The sequence below is a fragment of the Oryctolagus cuniculus genome, chromosome 1, assembly GCF_964237555.1.
Source record: "Oryctolagus cuniculus chromosome 1, mOryCun1.1, whole genome shotgun sequence".
Lineage (NCBI taxonomy): Eukaryota > Metazoa > Chordata > Mammalia > Lagomorpha > Leporidae > Oryctolagus > Oryctolagus cuniculus.
In genome coordinates, this window is record NC_091432.1 from 18,406,873 (window position 1) to 18,428,283 (window position 21,411).

The window sequence follows — 21,411 nt, forward strand, 5'->3', positions numbered from 1 at the left end:
GAAAAGCAGTTAAGACACCACTTGGGACATCCTGTGTCTACATCCTATGCTGGTGCCTGCATTCAAGTCCCAGCCTCACTTCTGAATGCAGGCTCCTGCTAAGGAGCACCCTGGGAGGAGGCAGGTGATGGCTCAAATAGTTGAGTCCCTGCCACCAATGTGAGATCTAGATGGAGTTCGGGGCTTCTGGCTTCTGCTGGGCCCAGCACTGGCTGCTGCAGGCAACTGGGAACTGAACCATCAGATGGAAGATCTTTCTATCTGTCCCTGTCTCTCTCTGCCTTTCAAATAAAGAACGATTAAAAAGTTAAAAACAAACAAACAAACAAACAAACAAAAACGTAATACGGGAAGTAGTGAGTCTAAGTAGGAATTTATTTACAAGGACACGCAATTGTAGACAAGTGCTTCCTGGGATCCTCATGCCGTCCCTGGGCTACTTGGCTTCAGGCTTCTTGTCTCCGGCTTCAAGCTTCAGACTCTCAGGAGGCTGGCGATAGGCAGGGAAAGCCTCCCAGGGGCTGTTCAGGTCGAACTTGCGGAATTCTTGGGCCAACTCCACCGGCTCAGCCACCACCCGCTTCACCTCATCGTCGTAGCGCAACTAGGGAACAGAGCGCAGGCTTGAGCACCAAGGCCTGCTTTTGCAAGGCCACGGGCAAGTCTCCCAGCCCCATCCTCTGTCCTTCAGTCCTGTCCCAGCCTCTTCCCAGGCTCCGTCACTAAGTCTCCACCCACATCTGTGTCAGCCATCAGCTCACATCCCAGCAGGCTGTTCCCTGCCCGCACCTGCCTCCACACGCACTCTGAGCAGACCCTGCTCAGCCGTCCACACGCCCACAGGTGATGGTAAGCCTGCACCTGGGCTAGGGCACTGGTGGCTGCACACAGGAAACCTAAACTGGCAGACACGCAACTGGAGGCCCAGTGGCCTTGGCGTTTCACTGGCAGCTCTGAAGCAGGGTATCTGGCATGGTCGTTCTTGTTCCTGGGGGACCAGCTGGATAAGTAAGCACTCTCAGGTGTACTGGGGTGAAGAAGTGAACCAGGAAAAGGAGACAGCAGGGGGAAGTAAAAGGCAGAAGAGAACAAAGTCGCCCTGCCCAGAAGTAGCTTGAGAGACACGAGTACGTGCAGAGCACCAAGAAAACAGCAGTGTGTGGGCACTGACGGAGCAGGGCACGCGAGCGCCTCACGGCCCAACACTGAAACAGCGACCTCGCCGTAAAGTTCACATGTGCACGTGTAAGACAGACTGTCCTCCTGCTCACAGACGACCCGCAGGATCAGGCTGGTGGTCCTGCCTCCACGGCCATTCTTAGGGCTGCACACTTAGCATCTTCCCTGTCCCACGGATCCAGAGCACGGTGACGTAATCCTCTAGTTTCAGGTCTAAGGACAGACTGTCCTGGAGGCTGCCTTGATCACTAAAACAATCACCACTAACCAGCTGGGCGTTCACAATATGCAAGGCATCACAAGTATCATTTCATGTTTAAGATCTACTGGCTAAGAGAGTTATCGATCTCTGAGTGAAGTGCACGATGGGTCATGTGTTAGAGATGAGAACACTCAATCCTAACCACATTACGCCTTCGACTGCAACACTGAAGTTAGCGTTAGAATCCTGAGCCCATGTAAGACCACCACAATCCACAGGCCCCGTTCCCCGTGCCCAGAGTCCTTCAGGTGCCCCGTGCGTGGGTCCCTAAGGCTGCAGCCCCAGTTCCAAGGCTCCTACCTCAACGTAGCCAGACAGCGGGAAGTCTTTCCGGAAAGGATGGCCCTCGAAGCCATAATCTGTCAGGATCCTTCTCAGGTCAGGATGGTTGGCAAAGAAGACCCCAAACATATCCCAGATCTGGAAAAGAGAGGCCCCCAGCCAACGAGTCCATCAGGGCCAACAGCAGCCGTGCCAACCTGCATCCTGCAATGTCAATCAATCCCACAACGCAGGGCCAGTGTTAGGGTCCCCCGTGGGCAGGAACTCACCTCCCTCTCATACCAGTTGGCTGCCTTGTGCACGGGGACAGCGGAATCCACGGGCGTCAGCTCATCTGTATAGGTCTTCACCCGGATCCGAGTGTTGAAGCGCAGGGACAGCAGGTTGTAGACAATCTAGGGAGAACACAGGGAAGCGGAGGAGCAACTGGGCCACAGGGGGAGGGGCTAGGCTGAGGGTTTCTTGGTGCCGGCATCAGTTGTGAGGCTACAGGGCAGGTTAGACGGCCGCTGTGACCCCGCGTTCTGTTCTGAAGTGCAGAATTTCATGATGCCTGTCAGCTCACAGCTACTCCCGAAGGCGCAGGCGGCTGCAGTGCAGCGTGTCAGCATGGCCACCTGCTCGTGCTGTCCCCTCCTGGAGAGCCCCAGCCTGCACCACCCCAGCCCTCACTAGGCTAACTGCCAGTCTCCTGCTCTTCTGTTGAGAGTCAACATATTCTCTTCAAAGAAGCCTCCCAGAGAGGACTAAGTGCCTGTCTGCTTTTTTTTTTTTTTAAGATTTACTTATTTGAAAGGAAGTTATAGAGAAAGAGATCTTCCATCCCCTGGTTCAGTCCTAATACGACTGGGGCTGGGCCGGGCCTGAAACCAGGAGCCGGGAACTCCATCGGGGTCTGCCACGTGGATAGCAGGACTCCAGGCATTTGGGCCATCTTCCACTGCTTTTCTTTTCTTTTTTTTTTTTTTTTTTTAATGTTTATTTATTTGAAAGGAAGAGTTACAGAGAAGCAGAAGTAGAGGGAGGGAGAGAGGTCTTCCATCTGCTGGTTCACTCCCCAAATGGCCGCAAAGGTTGGAGTTGTGTCAATCCAGAGCCAGGAGCTTCCTCTGGGTCTCCCATGTGGGTACGGAGTCCCAAGCACTTGGGCCATCTTCCACTGCTTTCCCAGGCCACAGCAGAGAGCTGGATCAGAAGTGGAACAGCCAGGATTCGAACCGGCACCCACTCCACTGCTTTTCCAGGTACAGCAGCAGGGAGCTGAATCAGAAGTGGAGTAGTTTGGGGTGCCGGCATTGTGGCACAGCAGGTAAGGCTGCCACCTGCAACACTGGCATCACATATGGGTGCCAGTTCATGTCACCCTGGGGAGTGAACCAACGGATGGAAGATCTCTTTCTCTTGCAGTAACTCTTTAAATTAAATAAATCTTAAAAAAAAAAAAAAAAGTGGACCCAGCCCCCACTCCTATGTTCTTAAAGCACCTTTCTAACATCCCATGTGTTGGATATATATCTACGATAGGCTGTTTGTGCCTTCTATCCTCATTAGAGTGTGGGGACTCCTAAAGGACAGATGTTACGCTTACAATTTTATTATTTAAAAAAAAAAGACAGAAGGATCTCTGCCATCACTTGTTCTCTGCTCAAATGCCTGCGCAGCCAGGGTCAGGAACTCAACCTGGGTTTCCGGTGCTTCCTACGTAAATGGCAGGGACCCAAGTGCCTCAGGACTCCCAGGGTGCACACTGGCCGGAAGACAGAATGGAGAGCAGAGCCAGGACTCAGATCCAGACACACTGATCCGGGATGCCAGGGGGCCAGTGGCAGCTTATCTGTTGTGACGACTCCCAGCCCCGTTATTTCTCTCCTGCTCCAAGGGTCTGGCAAACAGCAGATGGTCAGTACAATCCTAACAGCTGAACATACTGAGAACTCGCTGTGTGCCAACAATCTACCTACACTATCATTCAGTCCTCACAGCCACCCTGCAAGAGGGGCACAACTTTCTGTATTTAGTTTGCAGATGAGGCAGCCAAAGCTCAGGAAGATCACACCCGACGTCCAGATCACACCTGTTACAGGCACAGCCAGAATCCACACCACCTGATTCCGAAGCCTGGCTTATGCCGAGTTCTACGGGGCCAGAACTGAAACTAGGGGGGCTACGCTTCCTTTACGTAGCTGTCACCATGAAGCCGTTCTGTTCCCTTTCCTGCCTTCTCAAATCTGCCGACTGACCTCAAAACGGTTCTGCCGGGTTGGGATGTCCACTGCTGTCAAGTCAGCCAGGGATTTGAACTGCGCATTGGTGTGATCCCTGAGGAAGGTCAGCACTGGGATGACGCCATCAGGATGAATACAGATCTCCAACTCATTGAAGCAGGACACCTGCAGACGATGGAACAAACACTTACCGAGGGAGCTGCTAACTTCAGCTGCCGTCACCCAGTTACTGCCAAGAAAGCAGCCCAAGTCTGGGGAGCTTTGGTTCTTTGAACCGAGGCTGCTGCTTTTCCGTACTCCGACCCACACAACAGCAGCATTACCTGAACGTGCTGGACATACTTGGGCAGGATTTCAGCCACGTATTCCCCGAAAGCTGAGAGTTGCTTGTGGGCCACGTCATTCCGTGGTCTGACAGTGGCTGGAAAGAAAAGAGACAGTCAACAAAGGAACGGAGGGAGCCGCAGCCGGCCTTCCACAGTCTCTCGGGCTTCTAAGGGGCGTCATGTCCCAGCAGAGATCCCTGGAGACCCTCGAGAAAGGTGGGACTGGAAGCCATGAGAACGTGGGGAAATAACATCTCAACCACAGTCCACAGGACTCAGCACTGCAACTGCGATGTTGGCATCTTTCAGAACGCCCACAGCTCTCTGACATAGGGCGCAATCTCAGCTCCCCTGCTAGACCAGGAGCTGAGGACAGGAACCAACACTTTTGCTTTTCCGTATCTCCTTATCCCAGGTTCTCAAGCTAAGAACTTTAGGGCTGAAGAGCCCTCAGAGATGATTTCTTGAAATGGTCAGGGTTTGTTTTGTTTGTATGAGACAAAGGAGACCCAGAAAGGAGGGGATGCCAGGTCTGCCAGCTCCCAGCCTGCTTATCATGTTGACTGCAACACAGGATCTCCCTGCAATGACCTAAATCACTGACAAGCTGCAGAGTGCTGGGTGGGCCCGCTCTGTCACTCACTAGGCCTGTGACCCGGGCAATTTCACTCTCCGGGTCTGCAGTGTGGGGAGTTACTAGCTACATCCTAAAAATGACATGAAGACTACAGAAGATCATTCACTAAAAAGCCGAGTGAGGAGCTCTGACACAGAGGAAACACCGGGAGCTGCTAGCATCCCACGGCTCAGACCCAGAAGTTAGGTTTCCTGCTCTTTCATAAGAGCTGGCAGTTCAGTCAGAGAAACAGGGTCACGGAGGTGGCCAAAGGACAATCAGGCAGTAACAGAAGGGTCTAAGAGCACGGACGCGGCTGGCTTCTGCAGTCAGGTTTCCAAGGACAGGAAGGCATCCGCCAGGGGCACGCGGTGAAGGGCACCCTAGGCAAGGACCCCGGTGAGCAGTCCCCGTCGGCGGGACGGAGAAGAGCGCTGCCCGCACATACTCACGGCGCGTGTCGGCCGCGGCGCTCTCCTTCCTCACCGGCAGCAACAGCACCGAGGGTCGCCCGGTCCCTGCACAGGCAGATAAAAGGCACAGACGCGCGGGGTGAGGCGTGAGGAGCTCAGCGCGCCGGGCGCGCCCCTCCTCTTAAACCCGGCCTCAGCCGATTGCCCCCTGCTCACCCCTGGCCAGCGTGGCGGCCCTCACGAGACCGCGCCACCAGCCCCTAGCCGCCACTGCCGCCATGTTGCCCGGATGTCCACCAACTAGCCCAGGGAAGGTTCGCAGGACACGGAGCCCCAAGGGCACGGACCGGAAGCGGAAGTGTGCAGCAGATCTTCTTCCGGGCGGACTCGAGGCCGGAAGCAGGGGTTCCGGATTCCGGGCACCGGGATGAAAGGAGGGAAGGCAGGTGAGAAAACGCGACGGACAGGTGGGAAAGCCGTGAGGTGGACGTAGCCTTAGCTCAGTGTGACAGAGGCTGGAGAGAAGGTGAGGACGCCGAAGACCTGGGGGGTGAAGGGAGGGAAGGAGCGGGCGTTCTGGGTTCTACGTTCCACACCCCTCCCCCGCTCTCCAGCCTAAGCTTTTGACGAGGGCAGGCGGGACTGAGGGGGAAGAACCGTTTCCCTGGCGACCGTTTCCCTGGCGACACCAGGTGGAGTGGGGACCCTGCACTGGGTGATGGACCTCCTAGTGCCCCGGGCTGGGGGCGGCTGGGCTCTGTCTCGAGTTCCGGGACGGAGCCTTGGGAAGTCATTAGGGCAGGCCGGGAAGTGGGTGGGGGAGAAGCTCAGAACAGCAGGAGTGGGGCTGACGGCTGTCCCGGGCCAAGCCTCAAACTGGAGGGTCTGGGCCCCATGCATAGGGCAAGAGGTGACTTGGCCACAAGGACGTAGATCTTGTTTTGTGTAGTTCTGCTGCCCGAGGATCCCTAGTTTTATGCTCGAGTTGGTTGCTTAGTAAGGCTTTTAAGGTCACCAGCTTTTATGTGTGGTCCTAAATCCTGTCTTTTGTTAACATTATGAAAGGAATATTACGTATTTTCTCAAGGAAGCCCCCAGAGTTGGAGCTTTGGTTGATTTCACTGGGGGAGGGATGCCTTCGCAGGAGAGAGAACCTGGCTTTGGATGCAGGAGAGGGTCAGGGGCATCATCCGCAGGGCCAGGACTGAGGCCAGTGTGGACCCACTTTGCCCTCACCTTTCCCTTCTCCCTGCCTCATTTGGAGAGTTGGATTCACAGACTGTGGCTGTGAATTCCCCCAAGTTACCCGGGGTGGTATTGCTTTGCAGACAGCTGGCAGAGAGAGAAGCTGGCTACCATGGAATCACCAGAGGAGCCCGGAGCGTCCATGGATGAGAACTACTTTGTGAACTACACTTTCAAAGACCGGTCACACTCGGGTCGTGTGGCTCAGGGCATCATGAAACTGTGTCTGGAGGAGGAGCTCTTTGCTGATGTCACCATTTCCGTGGAAGGCCGGGAGTTTCAGCTCCACCGGCTGGTCCTTTCAGCTCAGAGCTGCTTCTTCCGGTCTATGTTTACTTCCAACCTGAAGGAGGCCCACAACCGGGTGATCGTGCTGCAGGATGTCAGCGAGTCTGTGTTCCAGCTCCTGGTTGATTATATCTACCACGGGACTGTGAAACTTCGAGCTGATGAGCTGCAGGAAATCTATGAGGTGTCAGACATGTATCAGCTGACGTCTCTCTTTGAGGAATGTTCTCGGTTCTTGGCCCGCACGGTACAAGTGGGAAACTGCCTTCAGGTGATGTGGCTGGCCGACCGGCACAGCGATCCCGAGCTCTACACTGCAGCCAAGCACTGTGCCAAGACCCACCTGGCCCAGCTGCAGAGCACAGACGAATTTCTCCACTTGCCCCACCATCTGCTCACTGATATTATCTCTGGTAAGTGTAGGCAAGGGCCACCCAGCTTCTTGGCTGTGGTGTTCAGTGTGTGTTTAAATTCAGGAAAAAGAAACCCCGCAGCTTCTCGGTATTAGTTGACATTATTATTCCTGGTAGGAATTTAGATATCTCCTGGGAGGACTTGAGCAGAGATTGAGGGTAGCTGCTGTTGCAGACAGAGTGCCTTATATAAGAGGAAGCCAGGAAAATAAAAGCAGCAGCACTTGACCCACAAACAGTAGTGAGGAGCTGATTTCTTCTGTGACCAACTGTTCTCATCTATCCTGTATTGCACATAGATCTATGGGCCCATTAGTTCAGTAAGCTGATGAGGTAGGATATCTAAAGTAAGACACTTTACTAGTCGGCCCATGTACTTGGGTCTCTGCCACCCATGTGGGAGGCCAGGATGGAGTTCCTGGCTCCTGGCATTGGCCTTGCTCCGACTTGGCTGTTGCAGCTGTTTGGGGGAGTGAACCAGTAGATGGAAGCTCTCTTTCTGTTTTTCCTCTCTGTCACTCTGCCTTTCAAATAAATAAATACATCTTAAAAAAAAAAAAAGCTTTACTAGTGACAGACCAACTTTAGTTAACGATCATACCCTACAAGTAAGATATAACTCTGCTTTAAGTGTGAGCTCTGCAGCCTGATGGGTTGCTTCCTTGGCAAATGGGAGCATACCGTGTCATCATTAAACAACAAAACCGACATGTATTTATTTGAAAGGCAGAGTTGGAGAGAGAGAGGACAGCAAGACCTTCCATGTGCTTGTTCACTCCCCAAATGTTTGCAAAGCCAGGGCTGGGCCAGGCCAAAGCCAGGGAGCTTGGAACTCCACCCAGCTCTCTAATATAGGTAGCAGGGGCCCAAGTACTCGGGCCATCTGCTGCTACTTTCCCAGGTGCATTAGCAGAGAGCTGCTTTGGAAGTAGAGCAGCCAGGACTCGAACCAGTGCTCATGTGAGAAGCCAGTGTCACAAGTGGTGGCTTAATCCACTGTACCACAGTGCTGGCACCACTGTATCATCATTCTGAGCTCAGAAATGGGGCAGGGGTGGGTCTTGTGCTGCTGGTTAAGCTGCTGCTGGGATGCCCACATCTCATCTTGGAGTACCTGGTTCGAATCCCACCTGTATTTCCAACCCAGCATTTGAGAGGCACATCAGATGATGGCCCAAATATTTGGGTTCCTGCCACCCATGTGGGAGATCTGGGTGGAGTTCCTCATCCAGCCTGGATATTGGCAGGCATTTGGGAAATAAACCAGCAGATGGAAAAACCTCTCTCTCTCTTTTTTTTTTTTTTTTTGGTCTCTCTCTCTGTCCTTAAAATAAATGAATAAAGCTTTTAAAAAATAAAATAAGGGGGCCGGCACTGCGGCTCAATAGGCTAATCCTCCGCCTGGCGGCGCCGGCACACCAGGTTCTAGTCCCGGCCAGGGCGCCGGATTCTGTCCTGGTTGCCCCTCTTCCAGGCCAGCTCTCTGCTATGGCCCGGGAATGCAGTGGAGGATGGCCCAAGTGCTTGGGCCCTGCACCCCATGGGAGACCAAGAGAAGCACCTGGCTCCTGCCTTCGGATCAGCGCGGTGTGCCGGCCTTGGCGGCCATTGGAGGGTGAACCAATGGCAAAAAGGAAGACCTTTCTCTCTGTCTCTCTCACTGTCCACTCTGCCTGTAAGAAAAAATTAAAAAATAAAAAAATTAAAAAATTAAGGAGCTAGCATTGTAGCACAGCAGGTTGAGCCACTGCATATGACACCAGCATCGCATATTGGAGTATCTGTTCTAGTCCTGGCTGACTTTCTTCTGATCCACCTCCCTGGTAATGTACTTGGGAAAGCAGGGAGTTCCAGGCTCCTGGCTTTGGCCTGGCCCAGCTCCTGCTGTTGTGGTCATTTGGGGAGTAAACCAGCAGATAGAAGGTCTCTTTCTGTTTCTCCCTCTTTCTCTGTTACTCTTCCTTTCAAATAAATAAACCTGTTTTAAAAAAATTTAGGGGCAGGCACTGTGGCATAGCGGGTAAAGCCTCACCTGCAGTGCCAGCATCCCATATGGGCGCCAGTTTGTGTCCCGGCTGCTCCACTTCCCATCCAGCTCTCTGCTGTGGCCTGGGAAAGCAGTAGAAAATGGCCCAAGCCCTTGGGCCCCTGCACACCCGTGGGAGACCTGGAAGAAGCTCCTGGCTCCTGCCTTCAGATCAGCGCAGTTCTGGCCAATGCAGCCAATTAGGGAGTGAACCAGCAGATGGAAGACCGCTCTCTCTCTGCCTCTCCTTCTCTATCTGTGTAACTGACTTTCAAATAAAATAAAAATCTAAAAAAAAGTTAATTTTAAAAAAATTTAAAGTAAAAAAATGTTAAAGCAATTTTAAGTTAGTCTCCCATATATATGTGTGTGTGTGTGTACATACAGTGGTAGTCAAAAAAGTGGTATGCATATTTAGAGCTCCTTGCTCTAAGTTTCCCTGTCAGACTGTCATTGACCATGCCTTTTCCCTGGCTCTCACAGATGGAGTTCCATGTTCCCAGAACCCAACAGAGGCAATAGAGGCCTGGATCAATTTTAATAAAGAGGAAAGAGAGGCTTTGGCAGAGTCACTGAGGACCAGCTTGAAGGTAAGGTGGATTGCTTAAGGATGGTAAGCCATGATCTCCATGGATTGCAGCCATCAGTTGGTCTGGCCTCTTCGGTGGCTTTTGAATAAGTCATCTCTGGCTTGAACGTGTTATGAGCTGGGGAAGAGGATGTGTTTGTGAGCCTAAAAGCTACCAGTCTGTGAGTATCAAAGCTCCTTGAGAGAACCACTTTCCATCCTGGAGTTAATTCTAAACCCTGTGTCTGAAGCACCAGCTTATGATAATTTCTAACAAGCTGCAAGGATGAGCCCCAGTCTCTGCCCCAGCATAAAATGCCAAAAAAAAGAGTGATTCATGGAGTGAGGGTGACACATAGTAACTGCAGGGGCGTGGGTTGGAGCAAGACACAGATGTGAGGTTCAGGACCTGAAGGATTTGCTCCTCAGCTGAACTTGATCTTCACTCAAGTTCACCGTAACTTCACTGATGGTTTACTTTCGCTCACAGGAAATTGGGGAGAATGTGCACATTTACCTGATTGGAAAAGAGTCATCTCGTACCCACTCCCTGGCTGTGTCCTTGCACTGTGCCGAAGATGACTCCATCAGTGTAAGTGGCCAAAACAGCTTGTGCCACCAGATCACTGCAGCCTGCAAGCATGGTGGAGACCTGTACGTGGTGGGAGGGTCCATCCCGCGCCGCATGTGGAAGTGCAACAATGCCACCGTCGACTGGGAGTGGTGTGCACCTTTGCCCCGGGACCGGCTGCAGCACACGCTGGTGTCTGTGCCTGGGAAGGATGCCATATACTCCTTGGGTGGCAAGACACTGCAGGACACGCTCTCCAACGCAGTCATCTATTACCGGGTGGGTGACAATGTGTGGACAGAGACAACCCAGCTAGAGGTGGCTGTGTCCGGGGCTGCTGGTGCCAACCTCAACGGGATCATCTACTTACTAGGTGGGGAGGAGAACGACCTGGACTTCTTCACCAAACCTTCCCGTCTCATCCAGTGCTTTGACACAGAGACAGACAAATGCCACGTGAAGCCCTATGTGCTTCCCTTTGCAGGCCGCATGCACGCAGCTGTGCATAAGGATCTGGTGTTCATTGTGGCTGAAGGGGACTCCCTGGTATGCTACAACCCTCTGCTAGACAGCTTCACCCGGCTCTGCCTCCCCGAGGCCTGGAGCTCTGTCCCATCCCTCTGGAAGATTGCCAGCTGCAACGGGAGCATCTATGTCTTCCGGGACCGGTATAAAAAGGGGGATGCCAACACCTACAAGCTTGACCCTGCTACTTCCGCTGTGACTGTCACGAGAGGCATCAAGGTGCTGCTTACTAATCTGCAGTTTGTGTTGGCCTAGGCTGTGTGGGGGTGGGGGGAGCTGCTGACTGCTTCGCTCTCCCCTTTTCTAGCACCACCCCATCCGAACTCGAAGTCCCCTGAGCCCCCACTCAGAGTAATGTTATTTGCGGGCATGTATTAGAAAGGTAGCACCTCAGCCCTTCCCTGAACCCATGGACGTGTTGTCTGGGGCCTTGTCAACTGCTGCTGCTCGGCTGGCTGCTGGAACCGCAGGGTGGCCAGTCTGTGCTCCGTCATCCCCTGGTCGTCCTGGGTCTCACTGCAGATTGCTTGGAGCAAGCCTCTTCTCAGACCTGAGGCACAGCCTTGTCTCTTTACCCGGTCAATGTTAAATAGAAGTGCCCCTGAACCCAGGGCACAAGAAAAGCTGCCCTATCCTGCTTTTTTCTATATCCTGTGAAATGGCTATTTGATAATTTTTCCACAAAAAAATTAGGTTTAGAGTTTTCCGTCAGGCTTTGGTGGGAGACTAAGCTGAAGATGTACTTCACCAGCAAAAGTCAACTCTCGAATTCAGGATGTTCCTTCTGTTGTCTTCTCAGCTGTCAACAAATGTAACTTTGGCTTTATTTTTGGCGTACTCCAAGGGATGAGCCAGAAAGTAGAAAGGGTTATTTCTGGTTAATAGCAGAAACGTTTTCAAACTCAAATATATAAAGTCTCTGCTCTTTTAAAAGCTCTATGCTAAATCAGGAGCTAGGAACTGTTCATATAAATAAACAATTTTTGAAGGGAGATGTCTGTCTGTTGAATTCTGAAGGGGTGGCTGACTAAGAGGAACTAACTACATAGGTCCACAGCATCCCTGCCTGCATCCCTTACTTCCTTTTCTATACTAGGACCAAAAGGGTAAGAGGAGCCCCACAGGTCCAGTGAAATTGGGATTCTGACAGTGGCAAAGAGTTAACGCTGAGTATTTCGCCTTCCTTGTCCTAGTGTTAAATATCCCTGAGTTACGGTGCTAAATGTCATTCTACATAATGTTAGGTACACAAGAGATTTTTGTTGAAATTATTATTTCTCTGATCCCATTCAAGAAAATAAGATACCCCAGTCCTTATACCAAGAACCCATGAATACAAGCCACACTAAATTTCTTCCTTTCTAGCCATACAATTGTTATTTCAGGAAAGTGAAACAAGACAAAAGCAAAATTATCCATTACTTAGTAGATTTCAGTTAGGTCAAGGATGGGCTTAAGCCCCTTCAGTCCTGGTAAACTATATTCCATATTAAGCAGGGCTGGGCTGTATTGAGTTCCTTCTAACCCATGTACTTCATGTCATTGGTGTATCACAGTCTCATTTTTTGCTGCTTCTGAAGTAATCTTATGGAACTCTTTGAGAACTTGCAACTGGCCAGGTCTGATGTGGATGTGTGACCGGATCTTGGTGATGGCTCTTACAGCCTCCTCTGGACTCCACTTGTGTACCTGAAATACAGGATTGGGAAGCCAACAGAGAAATAAAGTAGCAGGTATCCAGGTACCCTTCATCTATGAGTAGGTGCTAAAGGATTCCAATTAGGAGCAAACATTTGGCCTCGTGGTTAAGATGCTGCTTGCGATGCTCACATCCCATAAGGAAGTGCCTGGCTTTAATTCTTGGCTCTGCTCCAGAGTCCAGCTTCCTGGAAACGTGCACCCTCAGAAGCAGCAGGTGATGGCTCAAGTGGCTGGGCCCTTGCAATCCATATGGAAGACCTGGATGGAGTTCCTGGCTCCCAATTCCATCCTGGCCCAGCCCAGGTTTTTGTGGGCATTTGGGGAATGAACCAGAAGATAAGAGGTCCCTTTCTGCCTTTGAAATAAATAAATCAAAAAGAAAAAAAAATCTCCACTTTGGTGTTGATGCCATTTGGGAAACCATTCCATATTGGAGGGTCTGGGTCTAAGTCCTATCTCTTCTTTTAATCCAACTTCCTGCTGATGCCCACCCTGGAAAGCAGTTGGTTATGTCTCAAGTACTTGGGTCCCTGCTGTTCATATGGGAGATCTGGATTAATTTCTGGGCTCCCAGCTTCAGCCTGGCTCAGCCCTGGCTGTTGTGGGCATTTGGAGTGAACCAGCAGATGGAAGATCTCTTTTTGTCTGTCTCTGCTTTTCATGTATATAAAACATTTTTTTTTTTTTTTTTTTTTTACAGGCTGAGTGGACAGTGAGAGAGAGAGAGACAGAGAGAAAGGTCTTCCTTTTGCCGTTGGTTCACCTTCCAATGGCCACCGTGGCTGGCACACTGCGGCCGGCGCACCGCACTGATCTGAAGCCAGGAGCCAGGTGTGCTTCTCCTGGTCTCCCATGGGGTACAGGGCCCAACGACTTGGGCCATCCTCCACTGCACTCCCTGGCCACAGCAGAGAGCTGGCCTGGAAGAGGGGCAACCGGGACAGAATCCGGTGCCCCGACTGGGACTAGAACCCAGTGTGCCGGTGCCGCAGGCGGAGAATTAGCCTATTGAGCTGTGGCGCCGGCCTATAAAACATTTTTTAAAATCTCAGGGCCAGGGGCTAGTACTGTGGCATAGTAGGCTAAGGCTCCATGTGCAGTGCCAGCATCCCCTATGGATGCTGGTCCATGTCCTGGCTACTCCTCTTCCATTCCAGCTCTCTGCTTATGGCCTGGGAAAGCAGTGGAAGATCTGAGTGCTTGGGCCCCTGCACCCACGTGGGAGACCTGGAAGAAGCTCCTGGCTTCTGGTTTTGGCTTGACCCAGTTCCAGCTCTGTGGCCATTTGGGGAGTGAACCAGCACATGGAAGACCTTTCTGTCTCCCTAGCCCCCTGCCCCGTAACTCTGCCTCTCAAATAAATAAAATCTTTTTTAAAAAAAATCTCAGGGCCAGTGTTGCAGAACAGTAAGTTAAGCCACCAACTGTGACACCAGCATCCCATATGAGTGCTGGTTCAAGCCTCAGCTACTCCATTTCTAATCCAGCTCCCTGCTAATGTGCCTGGAAAAGCAGCAGATGACCCAAGTCCTTGGGCCCCTTCCAACCATGTGGGAGATATGAAATTCCAGGCTCCTGGCTTAGGCCTGGCCCTGCTTTGGCTGTTGCAGCCATCTGAGGAGTGAACCAGTTGATGGAAGATTGATCTCTCCCTCTTTCTGTAATTCTGCCTTTCAAATAAATAGATAAATAAATACATCTTTAAAAAACAACAACAAAATCTCCATTTTGGGAGATGTTAAAAACCATGTTTCAGGTATTAAAACAGAACACTTGAACTACTTTAATCAATCAATCTCACAATACTATGCAAGTGGCTGGGTGGACAAGTCATTCGACCCACTTCTCATTCTGCCAAATCCTAGAAAAAGAAGGCTTAACATGACATGTTGAGATCATAAGTTAAAGATTGCCTAGGTCTATTCAACATCTTCTTTGAACTGGGATTTTGGTTATAAGAATTTCTAGGAAAGAGTACATGTAGGTAGGTGTTTTCATATAATTTGTCCTTGGGACTAGAAAAATGAGTACTTCTTAAATTTAACTAGGAGAGTTATCTTTGTGTCCTAAGGATACTCGTTGGTTTAGAACTGAATGGAAAACAAACAAAAAAGCCTCAATGGAACCAAGAAAATACAGATTTCTAACCTATTTTTATTCTCTCATGGTCCGAAATACCACCCTAAGACAGAATTCTCATGACCAAAGCTTTAGTGTTGTTCGGTCAAATACTCGCTATCCACAGTCACAAAAATAAGTCCAGGCTGATTATCTTCACATTCCATTTTCCTTAAACTATCCACATAACTTAGAAAATGCACTGCAGAGGCAGACGTATAAACAAGAAGGAGTCAAGTTAAGATGTGCAAAACAACGGAATAATTAAGGGTGTTTGCTTCTTCTAAATGACTTTTTTTTTTTTAAGTTTATTTATTTGAAAGGCAGAGTGACAGAGAGGGAGAGACAAAGATAGATCTATCCTTTGGTTCACTCCCCAAATGGCTGCAATAGGCAGGGGTGAGCCAGGCCAGACTCAGGAGCCAGGAATTCGATGGTGGCAAGAACCCAAGCTCTTGGGCCACCTTCCTCTGCCTTCCAGGCACATTAACAGGAAGGTGAATCAGAAGTGGAGCAGCTGGGACTTGAGCCAGTGCTCCTATGGAATGCCAGCATCACATGCAGCCGCTTAACTCACAGTGCTACCATGCCAGCCTCTCTGCTAAATATTTTTAGAGCATCAGATCTGCCATCAATAATATTGATAGGCAAAATCAGTTTGGACCCCCATTTCTAGAAACAATGTCTAGAAGTTTACCCTTAAGTAGTTGAAGAAACCTAAGTAGTATAGAGTGGGAAGTGAGCAGCACTGTCATCTATAGCACTTGATTGCCTTTAGCTGGGGTTGAACAGCCTTTGCAACTATATTTTTTTAAAAAAATATTTAAGGGGGCCAGCATGGTGGCATAGCAAGTAAAGCCACTGCCTGTGACACTGGCGTCCCATATGGGTGCTAGTTCCAGTCCTGGCTGCTGCACTTCCAATCCAGCTCCCTGCTAATGCGCCTGGGAAAGCAGTGGAAGATGGCCCAAGTCCTTGGGTCCCTGTAGCCATGTGGGAGGCCCAGAAGAAGCTCCTGGTTCCTGGCTTTGGTCTGGCTCACCTTGGGCCTTTGCAGCCACTTGGGAGTGAATCAGAGGATGGAAGATATCACTCTTTCTCTGCAACTGTGTCTTTCAAATAAATAAATCTTTAAAAAATATATCTATTTGTGAGGCAGAGACGGAGATAGAGCAAGATATAGAGCTTTCATTGGCAGGTTCACTTCCCAAATGCCCACAACAGCAAGGACTGAGCCTGGTGGAGGATAAGCCAGGAACTCAATCCAGGTCTCCCACCAGGTGCCAAAAACCCAATTGTTTGAGCCATCACGGCTGCCTCCCAGGGAACACATCAGGAAGAAGGTGGTGAAGTCAGGAGCCAGAGCTGGGTATGGAACCAAGATATTGTGATATGAGACACAGGCATCTTAACTGCTAGGCTAAACATGTGCCCAAACTCCATTTTTTTGAACGCCTGCTCTAGGCCAAAACTTGATGTACTTTGTCTCACTTGGGCTTCCTATCGCGTTTACTTTGAGGAAAAGCATCAGCGAGGAGAACACACTTTTGCCTGTTTGGACGACAGCCTCTCACACAGTTCAGGTGCTTCCCACAATACCACACTGCCTCCCGAGAGCCTGAAATTGGGAATGTGGCTCCTTCTCGCAAGGCCCAGCAGTAGCGCATGCGGTGGAAGCTCTGGAAACCTGCCACAAATGGGACCAGTGCAGAAGGGCCTTTCCTACCTGAATCAGATACGCTGCCACCATAGTGGCACTTCTGGAGCGACCGGCCTTACAATGCACGTAGACACACTGGCCCAGAGCCTGGTATTTGAGAGCAAACTGGACTCCTTTTTTGAGGTTAGCCAAGGTGGGGATCCCGGTCATGTCCACTGTGCTGAGCCGCAGCTGCTCGACTCCGAACTTCTTCCACTCCTGGAACCAGGTCCAGCACATAAAGAAAGAATGGAGAGAAAACCAAATGTAGGCGGGATGAAGAGGGGCTCTCAAAAGGCAGCAAAGCGGGCCGGCACCGCGGCTCACTAGGCTAATCCTCCGCCTAGCGGCGCCGGCACACCGGGTTCTAGTCCCGGTCGGGGCGCCGGATTCTGTCCCGGTTGCCCCTCTTCCAGGCCAGCTCTCTGCTGTGGCCAGGGAGTGCAGTGGAGGACGGCCCAGGTGCTTGGGCCCTGCACCCCATGGGAGACCAGGAAAAGCACCTGGCTCCTGGCTCCTGCCGTCGGATCAGCGCGGTGCGCCGGCCACGGCAGCCATTGGGGGGTGAACCAACGGCAAAAGGAAGACCTTTCTCTCTGTCTCTCTCTCTCTCACTGTCCACTCTGCCTGTCAAAAAAAAGAAAAAAAAAAAAAAAGGCAGCAAAGCAATTTGGGAGTGAATCAGTTTCCTGCAATGTGAATATGTTGTTTCCTGTTTTCTAAAAAGGAAACTTTTCCCATACGCATCTTTAAAATGGCTGACTCCATGGTTGGTACTTCATCGAAAACAGATTTGTTGCTGAGTTAAAACTAAGTCAAGGAGCTGGTGCTGTGGCGTAGATGGCTAAACCTCCACCTGCAGTGCTGGTGGGTGCTGGTTCAAGTCCCAGATGCTCCACTTCTGATCCAGCTCTCTGCTAATGCGCCTGGGAAAGCAGTGGAAGATGGCCCAAGTCCTTGAGCCCCTGTGCCCACATGGGAGACCAGGAAGAAGCTCCTGGCTCCTGGCTCCAGTCTGGCCCAGCACTGGCCATTTTGGCCACTTGGGGAGTGAACCAGTAGATGGGAGATCTCTCCCTTTTTTTTTTTTTTTTTGACAGGCGAGTAGATAGTGAGAGAGAGAGAGACAGAGAGAAAGGTCTTCCTTTGCCGTTGGTTCACCCTCCAATGGCCACCACAGGAGCCAGATGCTTCTCCTGGTCTCCCATGCGGGAGCAAGGCCCAAGCACTTGGGCCACCCTCCACTGCACTCCCTGGCCACAGCAGAGAGCTGGCCTGGAAGAGGGGCAACCGGGAAAGAATCCAGTGCCCCGACCAGGACTAGAACTTGGTGTGCCGGCGCCGCTAGGCAGAGGATTAGCCTATTGAGCCGTGATGCCGGCCTCTCTCTCTCCCCTTTTGTCTCTGTATCTCTGCCTTTCAAATATAAACATATAAATATTTTTAAAAATTTAAGATTTCAAGTATTCTTAAAGCATCACTTGAATCTTTAGCCTCAAAGCACTGCATCTGTAAAATCCACCTACAAGAATGTGAACATGTTTTTTTGCATAATCTTAGCACTTGTGGAGGGAATGATGCAGGGTTGAGGCATTATACACATATTTTTAAAGATTTATTTATTTGTAGGCCGGCACCGCGGCGGCTATTGGAGGGTGAACCAACGGCAAAAGGAAGACCTTTCTCTCTGTCTCTCTCTCTCACTGCCCACTCTGCCTGTCAAAAAAAAAAAAAAAAAAAAAAAAAGAAAAAGAGCTGGATTGGAAGTGGAACAGCCAGGACTCAAACCGGCACTCATTTGGGAAGCCAGCATTGCAGGTGGTGGCTTAACGTGCTGTGCCACACCACAAACTCTGGGGTATTATATTTAGCTAGTGCTTTATAGTTCTTTCCATAAGTCTCCTTAAAAAAAAAAAAAAAAAAAAAAACAACTTTATGAGGGAGCACATGGTAGTAAACAGGAATAGCATTTTTTATTTTTAAGATTTATTTATTTGAAAAATTTATAGAGAGAGACAGAAGTCTTCCCTCCACTGGTTCACTCGCCCAAATGACTGCAATGGCCAGAGCTGAGCTGATCCGAAGTCAGGCGCCAGGCGCTTCAGGCCTGGGCTTTAACCCACTGTGCTACGACACCAGCCCCAGCTACAAGTATTTTTAAAGTATGAAAAAAAAATCTGCAGGTTGAAATATTACATCTTCATCAGGCTATGATAATTGTTTATTGCTAGTAGATGTCAAACACTATAATGATAGGGCAACATTTAATTACCACTGTGGGAGGTTCCACAAACAGGCAGTCACATTTAATGAAAAGTATATTTTAGGCCTGAATTTTGTTATAACAGTAATTTGGAGTTCCACCAGGATCTATAACTTAATTCCACCAAATCAGTCAATAAATTCTTTACAGTTTTTTCAATGCATAGTTTTATGATAAATTTAGAGTATGTAATGGGGTGGTGTGTGTCCTCTTAAAAGTTGGCAGGGACTTGATATTGAGTGCCTAACACAGTGCCTGACACATACTTAGTGGCTAAAAAGTGCTGCATCAATGAAGGAAATTAGCAAGACACACAAAAATTGCCTTTCAATTTTAGGTACCGAAATTAAGAATATTTGTGGGAGCCAGGTTAAGCCTCCACCTGTACTGCCAGCATCCCGTATGAGCAGGGGTTCAAGTCCCGGCTGCTTCCCTTCCCACCCAGCTCCCTGCTATGGCCTGGGAAAGCAGTGGAAAGTGTCCCAAGTCCTTAGGCCCCTGCACCCACGTGGGAGACCCGGATGCAGTTCCAGACTCCTGGCTTCCTGCTGGCCCAGCCTCAGCCGCTGCAGCCATGGAGGGGGTGAACCAGCAGGTGGAAGACCTCTGTCTTTCCTCTCCCTGTAATTCTGCCTTTCAGATAAATAATTTTTTAAAACAATATATTTGTGTACAAAAGAGTGATCAGACTTTGTCTTCTTTCAAGTCCCCTTCACGGGGACTTCCTATTGTACCTCCCGCTGCGACCATTTAAACCTGGCGGAGCGGAAGCGGGGCACCCGCGTCTCTGGGCACGGTCCCGGCTACACCAGCTCAGCCGGGCCCACGGCGGAGGGCGAGGCTGGCGGACGCCCCGCCCCAGCTCCTCCCCGCAGGCCACGACCCCCTCACCTCGGACGAGTTGCACAGAAACCTCGTCTCGTACTCCTCGTTCATGGTGATCACCCCGCGCACGTTCTCGTCCTGGACCAGCTGCCGAGGCAAAGGGGGAGCTCAGCGAGGGCCGCCCGGGCCGCTCCCGGGCCCGCCGCCCGGCCCGGCTCACCTGGAGCGTCATGCTGCGCAGCGGCAGCGCGCCCAGCAGCACCGTGGGGTCGATGCGGTGGTACCAGTCCCGGTGCCCCCGGCCCGGCATCTTGCCGCGGAACACCGTGTAGAGCAGCGTCGGGTAGAAGAGCACCCGGGCCAGGCCGGCCCCCAGCCACTCGGCGGCCGCCATCCCGCCCCACCCGACCAGGCGCAGCGGCGGCCTCCCGGCCCCCGGGCTGGCGGGCGGCGGCGGCAGCAGCTGGAGGGGCGGCGGGGACGGCGAGGGTTCAGAGCCGGCCGGGGCCTCCCGCGAAGGCGACGCGGTCGGCGCGGGCGCCTCGGGCGCCGGGACTGCGGACGCGGCCTCCTGGGAGTCCGGGCTAGGACCTGGCGCCCCCGGGGCGGCCACCATGGCTCGGGGGGAGGGGCCACCGGCCTCGGGGGAGGGGCCCGGAACTCCTGGGCTGGTAACCCGGACCCCGGCCTGCGGACGGAGAGAGCATCGCGTGTGACAGTGGGGCCGCCGCCTATGGCCGGTGACACCTCCCTCGCCCCCACCCCCCACCCCGGGAGGGGCTGTGACCCCGGGCGAGGGGGGCATGACCCCTGCGTGTGGAACGATGACGCTGGCTGGGGCAGTCTCTGGACTCCGGCCCGGAGGAGGGGCAGGGACCCCAGGTGAGGGTGTGGTTCCCAGGACCAGGACGAGACTGCGGTAGGGGTAGTAGCCAGGAAGCGGAGAGTGGAAGGAGCTTGGAACTTTCTCCCTTTTTAAAAATTTTATTTTTAAAAATTCATTTGAAACGCAAAGACTGGTTCACTGCCCAAGTGGCCACAAGAGCCACGTGGGTGGCAGGAACCCAAGTACTTGAGCTGCTTCCAAGGTGCCCAGTAGCAGGAAGCTGCATCTAAAAGAGGAGCCAACACTCAGCCCCATACGGAATGTGCCTTCCAAAGCATACTCAACTACTCCACTGAACGCCTGTGCTGGTTTGGGGCTTTTTTTTTTTTTTTTTTTTTAAGATTTACTTGTTTATTTGCTTTGAAGGGAAGAGTGACAGAGACAGACAGACAGAGAGATCTTCCATCCACTGGCTCTGTGTCCCCAGATGGCAGAAATGCCCCGGGTGGGCCGGGCAGAAGGCAGGAGCTTGAAACTTCGTCCAGGTCTGCTACGTGGGTGACAGATGGCCAAGTACTTGGGTCCTCTTCTGCTTTCCCAGGGGTATTAGCAAGGAGCTGGATCTGAAGTGGAACAGCTGGGACTTGAACTGCTGCACCACAATCTGGGCCCCTGTTGCTTTGAGTTTTTTTTTTTTTTTTAATATTTATTTATTTGAAAGTGAGAATTACTGAGAGAGCTCTTCCATCCACTGGTTCACTTCCCAAACAGCCACAATGACCACGGATGGACCAGGCTGAAGCCAGGAGCTTCATCTGGGTCTCCCACGTGGGTGCAGGGGCCCGAACACTTGGGCCATCTGCTGCTGCTATCCTAGGTGCATCAGCAGGGATGCTGAATTGCAAGTGGAACAGCTGGGATTCGAACCAGTGCCCATATAGGATGCAGGCACATGCAGGCTGCAGCTTAACCCGTTGGGCCACAGCATTAGCCCCAGCCTTGTTTTTAATCAGAGGAGCCTGATTCTGGCTTTATATTAG

The 21,411-nt window shown here is 51.5% G+C and overlaps 3 protein-coding genes across 9 annotated transcripts; 1 reads left to right on the forward strand and 2 right to left on the reverse strand.

Moving 5' to 3' along the window:
• Positions 1 to 354: 354 nt before the first annotated feature.
• Positions 355 to 5,676, reverse strand: NDUFS3 (NADH:ubiquinone oxidoreductase core subunit S3). The gene is made up of 7 exons (XM_002709101.5): positions 5,520 to 5,676; positions 5,343 to 5,408; positions 4,272 to 4,369; positions 3,964 to 4,113; positions 1,993 to 2,118; positions 1,742 to 1,861; positions 355 to 604 (listed from the first exon to the last, which is right to left on the reverse strand). Exons 1-7 carry the CDS (start codon positions 5,581 to 5,583, stop codon positions 437 to 439), a joined length of 792 nt encoding a protein of 263 aa, XP_002709147.2. The 5' UTR covers positions 5,584 to 5,676; the 3' UTR covers positions 355 to 436.
• KBTBD4 (kelch repeat and BTB domain containing 4) lies at positions 5,594 to 11,931 on the forward strand. 5 transcript variants are annotated; one of them, XM_002709100.5, is made up of 4 exons: positions 5,594 to 5,749; positions 6,632 to 7,249; positions 9,759 to 9,865; positions 10,334 to 11,931. In XM_002709100.5, the coding sequence occupies exons 1-4, from the start codon at positions 5,731 to 5,733 to the stop codon at positions 11,192 to 11,194; spliced, it is 1,605 nt and encodes a 534-aa protein (XP_002709146.1). In that variant the 5' UTR covers positions 5,594 to 5,730; the 3' UTR covers positions 11,195 to 11,931. The 5 variants fall into 5 exon arrangements, with proteins under 5 accessions (XP_002709146.1, XP_002709145.1, XP_069926536.1 ...); XM_002709099.5 differs by having other exon boundaries at positions 5,658 to 5,829; XM_070070435.1 differs by having other exon boundaries at positions 5,710 to 5,749; positions 6,570 to 7,249.
• Positions 11,932 to 12,195: 264 nt separating this feature from the next.
• PTPMT1 (protein tyrosine phosphatase mitochondrial 1) lies at positions 12,196 to 20,331 on the reverse strand. Of its 3 annotated transcripts, XM_051853327.2 has the most exons (4): positions 19,766 to 20,313; positions 19,612 to 19,692; positions 16,485 to 16,676; positions 12,196 to 12,628 (listed from the first exon to the last, which is right to left on the reverse strand). In XM_051853327.2, the coding sequence occupies exons 1-4, from the start codon at positions 20,159 to 20,161 to the stop codon at positions 12,479 to 12,481; spliced, it is 819 nt and encodes a 272-aa protein (XP_051709287.1). In that variant the 5' UTR covers positions 20,162 to 20,313; the 3' UTR covers positions 12,196 to 12,478. The 3 variants fall into 3 exon arrangements, with proteins under 3 accessions (XP_051709287.1, XP_051709294.1, XP_051709298.2); XM_051853334.2 differs by lacking the exon at positions 19,612 to 19,692 and having other exon boundaries at positions 19,766 to 20,317; XM_051853338.2 differs by lacking the exon at positions 16,485 to 16,676 and having other exon boundaries at positions 19,612 to 20,331.
• Between the last annotated feature and the right edge of the window lie 1,080 nt (positions 20,332 to 21,411).